This window comes from Nannochloropsis gaditana (genome assembly GCF_000240725.1).
Source record: "Nannochloropsis gaditana CCMP526 unplaced genomic scaffold scaffold265, whole genome shotgun sequence".
In the NCBI taxonomy this organism is placed as follows: Eukaryota; class Eustigmatophyceae; order Eustigmatales; family Monodopsidaceae; genus Microchloropsis; species Microchloropsis gaditana.
In genome coordinates this window covers 10,468-22,838 of record NW_005803688.1, presented here as the reverse complement: position 1 = coordinate 22,838, position 12,371 = coordinate 10,468, and the positions used below count along the sequence as shown (strand labels likewise).

The window sequence follows — 12,371 nt, the reverse complement described above, 5'->3', positions numbered from 1 at the left end:
CCCAGGAGGAAGTGTACGAGAGCCAGTACGCCAAGTATGAGAAGAAAGCTCACGAGGAATTGGAGAAAAAGAAAGGATTCAATATCTTTGCATGATAGGGCGGGCACGTCGCTCAACGACCGAGAAACCCAGGCGTCTTTCGCATGCGAAAGACTTGGCAATACATCTGAGAATGAAAACAAGGAGGAAAAGACAAGGTGTGCAATTCTTTCGGGGGGGGGAAAGAAGACACGAGCCAGACCGTCACAGATTTCGCTGACATGAAACATCCTCCAAGAGGGCGGGAAGCCCCTTCAGGAAAAAAATATCGAAGGGAAAAAAATAAAATTTTTGCAAACTCCCCTCAGAGTTCGATTAAGAGGTGCCAAATGATGTCTTTGTCATGATTTTTATGCTATAATACAGACATGGCTCCCTAATACGCTTCACCACACTGTCTTATCAACCTCTCTGCAGCACCCTCTACTACCCCCTGTCCCTGTTCATCGCATCAACTTCCTCTGTAGGTGGAGTAAGCAAAAGGATTAATCAACAACGGCACATGGTAATGTTCCTCGGGACGTTCCACTTCAAATTCGATTGTTACACTTGGGTAGAAACTCTTGGTGTTGATGGCGCGAAAGTAAACCGCCACGTCAAATGTGATTTTATAGATGCCCGGTGACAAAGTGTGGGAAGATGGTAGCAAATCTTCGACCCTTCCATCTGCATTCGTCAGCCCTTCGCCAAGCAAGGTCCATGTAGCATTTCCATTACCTATGCCATGCTCTCCTTGCTGCTCCAGACGAAGAGGCATTCCCTGCGCTGGCTTTCCCAGTGTGGTGTCAAGCACATGGGAAGTAATTGGACTGCGTTTTGGGCTCATTTTAGGGTTGCTGGTGACAGAAACAGAGGAGAGATGAGCAGCTAGAGCGGTGAGACGTGACGTCGCAGGCGTGGTCGAAGAAGCAGGCATACACTGCGTCCGTAGCCTGTCGAAAGAATGGTAGCCAATGCCACGTGTGAACAAATGCTGCAGGTGGAAGGAAAAACAATCGAAGAGGACTGTTCGAAGATTTTGGCCTATATGAATACAATGTCAGTTTGTCGATGCATGGAGCGATCGGGTTACATAGCTGGTATCAGAGGTGAGGGCTTGTTTATCACCGCCTTATGCAGCCTTGACTACAGAAATAAAGATGCGAAAGACAGAAAAACACACCAAAAGCCCACTGTCTGTCCAAATTTCCATGTAATTTCCAACAAATGCACTTTCCTTCTCCAAGACATGCGGCCAGAATTGACACAAACAATCGTTCAGCAACGCCGCAATGTCAACAACCTCCCGTACCACCACGGGAGTTGCCCCGTATGTGCTATGCTCCCGCAGCCCAGTGGTCATTACAAACATCCATATTGTCATGAAGTTATAGTTACATGTGGGGCAAGCACATACGGGAGGAGAGAAAGCGGTGATACAGGACTTCACGTTGCAATACAGACGACGGGAGGGAGTGTCAGACCGTCTACGAGTAGCTCGACGCGAAAATGATATTCACTCGCCTCAACATGTGGCGCATATGAGCTCATGACAATGGAATACATCACATTCGCCATGGTAGGAGCACATTTGGTCGGCATCCCCCATTTTCTTGCTTCGGAAAATTTCCATTTTTTAATGCACGCTGTCTGCTCTTGGCTTCTTGTTCGTTGACAGGGACAACGAGCTCGTAATCAACACCACGCTTTTCAACTCCCAGGTAGCCGCTTGTTTGAGGATAAAACCCACTTATGTGATGTGCCACAGATGTACAACGACAGAACATGACATAGTCTGGATGTTGTCTGTGATTCCCTCCTTTTGACCTGGTGTTCTTGCTAGCTACGGGTTGGGGAAAACCTCCTCTGGAGTCCAAAGCATGATGTCACATTCCCCCTTTTTATTTTACGTCCTCAATGATTTGGAGGGGGGAGGCGTCGACGACATTTTGCAACATGGTTTTAATCCTTTTCAGAGGAACTTATAGTTTATGTCCTGCATTCGAATGTTTTTCTACTTCACTTTCAAAACAGACGGGCGCCGCCGGCCTTATAATTCATTGACCCGCAGGATGGTTTCAATTAAGTTAAAAACCATACAAGGCCGCGAATTTTCGGTTGACGGTGTCGAGCTTTCCCAAACGGTACGGTCGTCGATCATAATGTAATGTAAACATACGTAGGGGGAGATAATTGTCGTATCTCGGGCCATGTCTGCCTTATTTCAGGCTTCCTGAGGCAGAACTCTCACCCGCTCAAAACCCTGCCTTCGTCCATTTTCGAAGTTATGTTCTCCTTCCCGACATCTATGAATACTTTATTCATTGGTGTCAATCATCTTTTGGAACTTCGTCGTTCTACTTTATTTCTTTATGGAAACAGATCAATGACCTGAAAGCTGCTGTGGAGGCATCCCCTCCTTCGGGAGAGGTCTTACCCGCGGATCGACTGAAGCTGATCCATCAAGGTAAGAGACATACACAGGCAAACACGGGAAAAGCAGTTGCTCGCGATTTTTGTGAGGTCGCGGACGATCATTATGAAGGTGTTTAAGCCTTGATCCCCGCTTTAAGGGCACCTGCCTGCGAATCCTCCTCATTGCACCCCACATCTTCCACACGAGTATTGCTCAGCTCCTTTCCTACACCCTAAATCCTTGCTCCGTAGGCAAAGAACTGACCCAGGGTGATTCCACCCTCTCTGCGTACAACATCGCGGACAATGACCTGGTCATCGTAATGCTCACCCGCCACAAGCCGCCAGCTCCCTCGCCATCCGCCCCTGCGCCCGCTCCTCCCCCTCCTTCCCTCCCTCCTTCCCAACCTCCTTCAAATCCGCACGTGGAACAGCTGAAAGAGATGGGCTTTCCCGAGTCGCAGGTTACGGCGGCCCTCCGGGCAGCGCAAAACGATGCCGATCTGGCTGTCGAATTTCTTTTCAGTGGGAACATTCCTTCCTCTCCTGCCCCCTTGTCGGCCTTGGAATCCGCGGTAGGAGTGGAGAGGGATGCAGAAAGGGCTGCGGAGGAAGAGGCAGGAGCCGGGACGAATGCGACGGTGGTGGCGCAGTTATTAAGTCACCCGGAGATGGAACGTGTAAGTGGGCGGGGAGCGAGAAGAAGAAGGGAAGGGAGAAGAAAGCTAGCGAGGAAGCACACAAGCTTAAGTCCATGCAACAAATGTTCTATTCCCAATCTTGGTCTCCTAGATTCGCCGCGTTGTCAGGGAAAACCCGAGCGGGATGGAGAGCATGGTTGCTGCCCTGGCCGTCACCCACCCGGACCTCGTCCGTATCATTAATGAGGACCCTGCTAGCTTTTGGGCAGCCTTGGAGGAGAATGAAGAGGGGATGGAGGAAGACGAAGGGGAAGAGGAGGAGGAGGCGGGTGTGTTGGGAGCTCTGGAGTTGTCGGAAGCAGATGAGGCTGCCATCGCGCGTTTGATGGAGATGGGCTTCGGTAGGGAACAAGTAGTGGAAGCTTATATCTTGTCCGGGAAGGAAGAAAACGCGGCGGTCAATTTGCTCTTGGGAGGATGAAGTTTTCAGGGGGGCAGGGTAGAGTGGGAGGGAGCAAGGGGAGGGTCGGGGGGGGGGCATGGTGGGCGATGAACCCAACACGGGGGAGGCAAGATCAAGGAGGTCGATGATGCAAAGAAGATTGTGCGATGCAAGTACATTAAAACTTGTTGTGATACAATATTTTATCCACACGTGCGTGGCACATCCAATGTGTGGGAGCATCTTTAAAAATGCGTCGAGGAGTGTTCGGAACCGGTATTGATGTTCTCTGGGACAAGAACCCGTACTTTCAACAGAGCACAATTTTTTGCTTGAATGTGAGGTCATTGAATGTATCGATCTGAGGTTGTTGCAAGGAAAGTCCCCAATGATTGAAGGCGGGAATGTAGCAATATTGAGCGTAGCTTTAGAGCTGAGATATATTTAGTTTGGGGTTGACTGATAAAATCCTCCATTGGAAAAATGGTAGAAATTTTAGCCGGGAGCAGCTCAATCTTGGCGTCGCTTGAGGTGGCTGCTCCCCAGCGCTCATTGTCTTTTGATTGTTGCTTTAATTTACCTTTCACCACATGAACTAGTCTCCTGAACAGTACATCATCGATAAATTTGAGCCTCTGCCTTCGTGGACGTGGTTTTAAATTTTTGTGCAATGTTTGTAAAAGGCTGTTGAACTCTGTGGTATTGGCCTTTCATTGGAACAAGTTCATGTACATGTATTCTTTCTAACACGCCTAGCGCGTTCTCAAGTTGTGACGTCACGTCTTGGTACAAGCTAGTAGCTACCCCCGAAAAGGACACGTTCCCGACACGTGTGACACGATATACCGGCACTTCCCTCCCTAATAATATGATTCAGTCACGTTCTTTCACTAGAACATCAAATTTTGTTGCATATGCTGTATTTAGTCGTTTTCCCACTTTCTGGCTGCAGAAATTTGGAAGTTGCTTTTCGCAGTGACCTGCTTACGTTCCCACTTTCTTACCGCACCCTTACTTCGCACTATTTTGCACAGTTAAAGTCCGAGATATGCCTCATAAACGGATTTTTCCTAATTTTTTATATAGTTTGCCGGTCATAGTTCTGTTCTACTTTACGGATGCTGCTGTACAACAGAATGGGACGACTTCAAGGGCGGATGCTTCTTGCAAGTCAAAGAAAGATTATGTAAATGGCACTGCACATCTTACTTTATGCCTGCAAGGCCGTAAGGTTTGGAAAGAACGTCACAATAACGCTCGTACTACACAGGTTTATGCGACCATCAGCAATACGGGTGACTCCCAAGTTTGTGATCTTCAGGTGGAAATCGATGACATGGAAAAAGCTCTGCGGTGGTGGCCGACGTGGTTTAACACGACAGTATACCCGTACTTTGCCTTCTCTCCTGAACAAACAGTATCGGTTGGGGCTGTAATTCTCAAACGGAAAGGCTTTCCCGAAATTCGTATCCGGCAAATGCGTCCATGTGATGACGAATCGCCGCCATTGAATGACGAAGATGTCGCCCTTGTCTCTCAAACCACTCCAACAACAACTGTGAACATGGGGCCAGGAACAGCCACACCAAGTAGTAACACAACACCTTCCGTGTCAGGATTAATAGTCCCCCCCACCCCTCCTTTATCAGCGTCTGACGTGCCCCCGGCGATGGATTTGCCACCTGCCCCGCTGTCACCACCCATCCCTCCTCAACCTGTAGCACCGGTCCCCCCGCCTTCCGTGCCTGAAAAACATGCCGTATACATGCAGCCACCAAAATCCTCTCGCGTAAATGGGAAAAGTCGAAATTTGGTAGAAGCTGCCTCCATTGCCGCCGACCAATTACCAGGCTCACAAGAGGTCTCCCCCTTCCAGCTTCTCCAATGGAGGCGCCTGGTGCGACAGAAGCAGAGGATGCCAAGCCCACCAACGAGATCGCAGCACCTACAACTAGCACATCTGATGTGAACCCCGTTGATACGTCGGCAGGGGCAGGAGAGGAGGACGAGGAAGGCGACGAGGACGTACCCTCCAACCTCAAAGGAAAGAAAAAATGCGAAGTGCAGACAAGCTCCCAGGGACACCGGGTACGGTGGTGCGTGGATCTCTCCCCAAAAGTATGGAGGGAGCGAAAACGAAAACGGCGGTATGTCAGGGTAGTCGGGGAAATTGCCAACCTGGAAAGGGACGTTTCCATCTGCAACATTCAACTTTGGCTCGAAGCGAATAAATCCGCCGTTTCGACCTGGCCCGAGTGGTGGCCGAACAGTAAGGATGAGGCGTTGGACCCAGGAAATTCTTATGTGGTGGGAGCCAATGTCCGGCGCAAGAAAGGCTTCCCCAAAATCAAATTGGTCTCGTTTGACGAGTGTCGGGACCTCGGCGCTCTCCCTGATGGTGCGGCCTCTACAGACGAGGTTCAATTCGACAGTGTTGAAGACCAGGAAAATAGGGACAGTGAGGACAACCCGACCGAGCGACGTCCGGGGCAGGTTGGGGAGGGAGAACAGCTCGAGCAACAGCAATGGTCCAGTGGGACTGGTGCTTCGGCCGGGGCAGCCGGCCACAACGACAATGGGAACGAATGGAACAACAATAGTAGTGATGGCCACGATACTTATCAGGGTAACAGTGGAGGCAATGACGGTGGGGGTGGTGATAATGCCGCGGGCAACGGTGGTAACGGAAACCAATGGGACAACAACAATGGCGGCGGCAACTAAAATAACAGAGTGGTAAAGCCGGCCAAGGCAAATGAATAGGATATCAGAACGAGAAAAGGGACAGCAGATGTCAGACTATGTTCGCGGCCCAGCATGAGCATTAATATGGATTGGTAGACGGTGCAGAAAAGCGTCAGCAATGCAATAAAGTGCGGAGGAGGCAGTCGAACGACTTTGGAATGTGAGATATGGAAGGCAATTGTACCGTTGGCTTGTGCCTGGGAATGGAGCACAGACTTAATATAGATGTGCGGCTCTCACGACGCATTGGCCAGTAAAGTAGCAACTTAGCAATGTGGGACTTTTCCTCGCAAACTGACCTTACGAAACTACGCAAAACTAAAAGAAGAACAATTTCGCAAACACAACAATTATTACGCTTATTTGATCTCAAAGACACAATCAAATAGAGAGAGGGACCTTTTTTGAAAGCGGCACCCCGCTTCTCTACCCCGTAACTTAGCAGCTTATTCCTCTCTTTCCCCACATCCACATTCTTGCCTGGTCCAGATGTACAAAATACATTTGCATTTAATCGCTGAGAGCTGGATCAAATTCGTCCCTAGATCTCCGAATAATGGAAGTCCTCACGCAATCCGATCGAGAAAATATCAAGCACGTCGCAAGCCTCGCCGAGTCCCCATACCCGTCTCTGAACTTGCCGGCGAAGACGATGATAGCCGGGAGGAAAGTGGGGAACCGACGGATGCAACCTCTTGAGCTGCCATCTCAGCCTCCCTTTTCTTGCTTTCCACCACCTGCATCGTCTCTTTCCCATGCACGGTCGAGCGAGGGAGGAAGTATGCTGGTGCGTTAGCACCCCTACGAGACTCTCCCTCCGTCGCAATCAATTTGTTCACGGCAGGATAACGTTGCAAACCCATGTAGTCCGCGTCGCTGGCCACCTCTGCCGGAGTTGGCGGCACCCGTCGAATGACCATGCCTACGTTATGTACAAAGAGCTTGGGCCGGACATCGACAGCCATGACGGGGACGGCCTGTCGCAAATCCAAATGCACGTATCGCATTTGCTGCACCGGTGTCAAATCGTCCAAGGCACCCACCTTCACAAAAGAGGTGTCGAACACGAATTTCTCCCCGGCCCCGGGGTATGTCCGTGCCACTGCTTCGTCTTGCACTTCTGCCATGATCGAGTCTCCCACCGTCTCCTGCCCCTGAAACTTCACACGGATTTCTCCACCCAAGGGGATACTCGGCAAATTCTCGGGGGCAGCAAGCGTCAACGTCACGTCAAAAAAGTAGAGCGTGTTCAACAACGCTTGGTCTGCTTCTTTGATGCCAGATACCATGGGGGTGACCCTTCCAATCCCATCATTTCCATAGCTTACCGGAAATGGGTTCCCCACGTACGTCAACAGGGCCTGGGAGCAGTTCACCATTACTTCCGCGCCAGCGACGCGCCAGAGCTGTGCATTTAGGACAGGGGGCAGGAGCATGGTGCCTTCCACTTGTTCCACGTTACCGGGCACTTTCCCTTGGAAAATATGCAGGCGGGGAGGAGCAGACAAATCCGGCCCCGACGGGTTCAGAATGGCCGGAGAGTTCTGAAGTGGATTCGGTTTGTTCAGGTCGGTGTTAGTGCCTGCAGTAGCAGCCACGTTGGCAACGGCGGCAGCAGATGGAGAGGTGGGAGTTGCGGGTTGAGCACGTTCTACCACCACCGGTTTGTCTTTGTCAGGAACCTCTTGACCTTCTGGAACGATGACAGCTAAGCCCGCGGGGGTCTCAACAGCTTGCAAACTCCTTTCCGTCCCTGCGACCGTCGGTCCTTTCCTTTCTGTCCGCTTCTCGGGCTGCGTTCAGCCTCCCTCAGGCGCAGGTAGTACTCTTCTTGCTCAGCCGCCAGGTCGGGGGGAACGTAAATAGTCTGGCCCATGATAACGGCATGAAAATCCTGAGAGTCCAAGGCTAGGTGGAGGGTCCCTTCCTTGTATTCTTCATCCACGTGCACATGCTGCCCTTTCAAAGACGCTAAATGCGCGAGCGTCGCAGCCTGGTTACCCACGGCCTGTGTGGTCACATCCCCCGCAGAGGCAAACCCTTGCTGTCCGCCCAAGCTGCTGCCTTTCCCGCAGCGCAGCGAGCCATCGGCACCGACCTCGCAACCCATACCAAATCCCTGCCCGCCTCCATCTCCACCTCCGATGCCGAATTTGACCGTCCCATCATTCATGACGTCAGCGCCAACCCCCATGTTTATCCCAATGGGTGTCTCCACTGACATGCCGCATCCGTACAGATGGCCATTTTCGGCGTTTTTCACGTTACAACCTTTGTTGACCCGACTCCCTACCGCGCTGTATGTCTCTCCAAAATTAAGAGAAGGGTCATCGCGTAGGCCAAGCGGGTCCTGAGGTGTGGAGGAGTCGGGTAGTTGGCCATACTCGATGTCCCCTGTGGCAGATGAGTCAATAGAGGTTGTCAGTCTATATTTTGCTGCTCTAAAGCAGAGCATTGCTTGTGTTTATAAAGAAGATTTTAAAAAAGCGACATCTAATCGAAACAATGAAGATGGAGGTCTCATGTATTTACATGGAAGGGGGGCTTATAATTGAGGTCGAGTTAAGGTACCAATCATCGGCCGCAACTGGACGTAATAATTGATTATAATCGCTCTTGTTTTGTATTTGCTTCAGTTGGCTGATCAAAACTTTCAAACACGTGACAGAAATTGGGTAACGGGAATTATAGAAGAGTTGATACACGTCGACGAGAAAGCATCAGCACCAACAATGTCCACCTGAAAAAGTATACTCTTACCTTCGACACACGATGCGAATAGAACAAGTGTAGTCAATGCTGCACCTAAGGAGAGCACTGAACGACGCATTTTACCAAAATCGTGAATTGCCGGGAGTACCTACTCAGCCAAGGAAGGGTTCACCGCGACGTGGTGCTTGGTGCAGGGCAGAAATTACTCGCTCGAGTTTTAATTGCTTTCTCAGCCTTGATGTAAAAGAAAACATTGTGTCAGTAGTTGTCATAATTGTAATTTGAAGCCAAAACCTGTAGAAAATGCTTACGTGGACTATCTCCACAAGCATGATGGGAAAAGCCGAAGCGATCTCTCCGAGGCTTCAGGTCAAAACCTAGCAGGGCATCGCAAGAAATTTGAAAATTTGAAAATTTGAAACCGGTCCCGGCTTACAATTGCTGATTAGACGAACCTGGAAATGAAAAGAATTGAAATATTTGAGTCATAAGTACCAATAATTACTTATTAACAGAATAAAGCTCAACAGAAACGAATGACACCACCGCCCACATTGCAGGGTATCTAGTAAAAGTCTTGTACGAGGAGCACCCCAAAAAAGTAAGTAGGCACGTTTTTGATATTTTTTTTCTTGTCATTAAGTATCTTGCTGCAACTCTTCGGTATCAAATTCATGTTCTTGAAAGCGCCACGGATGACCTTCATGTACACACACCAATTTAAGACATTTCCGATTTCTTTCATGCTGGTTCACAGATGAATCTTGGATCACTATTGGTTCCCACACCATGATATGAAGCTTCTTTTTGAAACTCACCACCTCCTTGAAAACACGTTGTGTATTGCAAGCGTCTTCCACATCCTTTTCGCTTTAAGACATCCTTAGCTCAGTTTCATATTTTCACAGACCTACACGGACACTGCTCGGAGCCTCCACGACGGGCACTCCTGCCTGACCGCTCTTTCCCTGAATTTGTCCCTTTGCTTTCTTTTCGCCCTTCATCTTATTCTTCTTTCCTTTTTGCATCTCTTCGGGCGACAAGACTCGCTGAAATTTGGGTTTCTTCAAAGCAAGCATCAAGTATGTTAAAAGATAGGAGACTCCTGCCAATGCACTTTGTCGAACGACTGCACGTGTCACCGTTGACTCGTGAAAGTTCAGCCTTTGCAAAACTTGCTCTCCCTTTGCCACCTGAGGAGGTCCTGTGGGACAAGAAGGGAGAATAGGACCCGAAAGGATGGATAATGAATACTATGTTTGGGAAATAAAGCTGATAGCGAGACTGAGAGAGCTGCACGTGTCGTCAAATCGACTCTACACCCTACTCCCTGATTTCCAGCCTTCCCATCTTTTTCATCTTTCTTCTTCTCAATTTACCAGGGCCCAGCCGTTTCTCTTGCTCGAATTCAAGTCCTTGAAATTCGTTGATGCAGAGAGCCTCAAAAGCATACTTAATCAACGACACCTGTTCAAAAATGAAGGTCGGGAGAAAAGGTAGGAGACAATGAAAAGATTAGTTAGAAGATCTGTTTCTGCTCTATGTTCGAGAGAGACACAAAGCAGAATATGGAGTGAAAGGAGACTGAGGATCAAAATAGGATAAAAGACACGTCCCCTCGAGCTCTACGTGCAAAAGCCAATATGAACTTCCACTTCACACCCATCCTCCTCTCCCCACCACTTCTTCTTTCTCTCTTTTTATTTTTCTTGTCTCTTAATCCCCTTTCCCCTCCGTTTCTCTCCACGTACGTCTTGAATCCAACGCAAGGCCACAGGGACCGATTTTTCGTTTACATAGTAACCTAAGGTATAACAAATCAACAGTTATGGGGATAAAAAATGGGAGATAGAGTCAGAATTGCCAGAAGGATGTGTGGTGGAAGAGAGTGGTCGAGACCCGCCGTGTCGAAATGACGTGGTAATAAAGATGCAGGCATCTTGACATATTTTTTGGGGGGGAGGGGGAGAAAGAGAAAGAAAAAAAAATATTCTTACCCCCTAACACAATGAACAGGACCATCACTGCAGGCGCCACAGCCAAACCAGCATCTACGCTGGGCACGAGGGTGCCGACAAACATTCCAAAGCCGGCGGCGGCGTAAGACTCAATGATGAGGACTCCCAAAAAAGTCAGGAATTTTCGAGTGGTCATTTGGAGGCCTGCGAGGGTGACGAAAGAGGAAAATAATGATGCGCCAAGGATATAAACGGCCTTATAACGCAATTTTGATTCGAGACAGAACCTGATCGAGCGGATTGTATCCTTTAAATCAGATAGAGGCTAGCTAACGGCCCAAAACCAGGGCAAAAGGCGACCGGAATCCGAAAGGGAGGGAGGCAGGGAGGATGTGGAAAAAAAATACACGCACAAACACCAACCTGCTAAGGGGTACATGATCCCCCCAAAAAGGCAAGGGAAAAGAGCAGTAACAGGGAGTTCCGCGGCAAGTTTGCTTATAAAGTAGGGACCTGGCCCATAGCTCGAGCCTTTCCCACTGCTCCTTTCCCGCGCCACAATCAGGCGTTCCTTGATGAATACCTGCGGGAAGATCAGAAAAAGAAGGCCAGGCTCAATAAAAGGGAAGGAAAAGATACCATAAAATCATTCCAGGCATCGTCCGCCCGTAGGAAGAAGGGAAGAGGAAAAGAAAGGGCAGAAAGTGAAACAGAGACAGCAAGTGGTCATCAACGCAGCCGTCGAGGAAACAGCAATGGCCCGCAAATCTTATCTCCATGCAGTTTCCACGCACCGTGATGGTTTTGATCAGACTGCTCATCGCGGCATTGATGGCGGCCACCTGGAGTAAGCCCATGCGGTCTTGCACCGAGCTTTGCCCCCGCCCCATTTGGAAGAAGAGAGTCCCAAACACCAACGCACTGAAGATATTCGACGCCGCCCTGGCCATGTTCGCGCCCGTGGACCTGGTAATTTGCCGCCAGGACCGGGTGAAAAGGAGACGGCATTGCTCAAAGCGTCCCGGGCGCTGAAGACGGGTGCCGGTGGATTTTACTACCAAGCCCCCTCCGTCGGGGGAGGATGACGTGGACGACAGGGCGTGGGCGTGCCGGGAGCTTTGGATGGAGGAGAGGAGGGACGGAAGGCGGCCCCGGTGGGAAGCAAGTAGGGCCGCCACGCGTGTCCGGGAGAGGACTTCGGATTCGGAGGTCGTGTAGTCGACCGATACTGGTGTTATCGGGAGGGAGGGAGGAGGGGAAGGAGGAAGGAAAGGAGGGAGGGAGGGGAAAGGTGGATGGCGGAGAAGAAAAGAATAAAGCCCACGGGGGAATCAAATGGTCATGATGGAAGAGCACAGAGCCACGCAATTGAACAAATCTTCTCGTACGATCGACATCACCCAAGAAGGGCGAGGGACCGGAGCGGGAGAAAACCAACGA

General features: G+C 49.9%; 1 protein-coding gene across 1 annotated transcript; it reads right to left on the bottom strand.

Annotated features, from left to right (window-relative positions):
* Positions 1 to 358: 358 nt before the first annotated feature.
* URAH (5-hydroxyisourate hydrolase) lies at positions 359 to 975 on the bottom strand (the record flags this gene model as incomplete). Its single annotated transcript, XM_005855180.1, has 1 exon — positions 359 to 975. A coding segment is annotated over one exon (485 nt), but the record flags the coding sequence as incomplete, so codon positions are not given.
* Between the last annotated feature and the right edge of the window lie 11,396 nt (positions 976 to 12,371).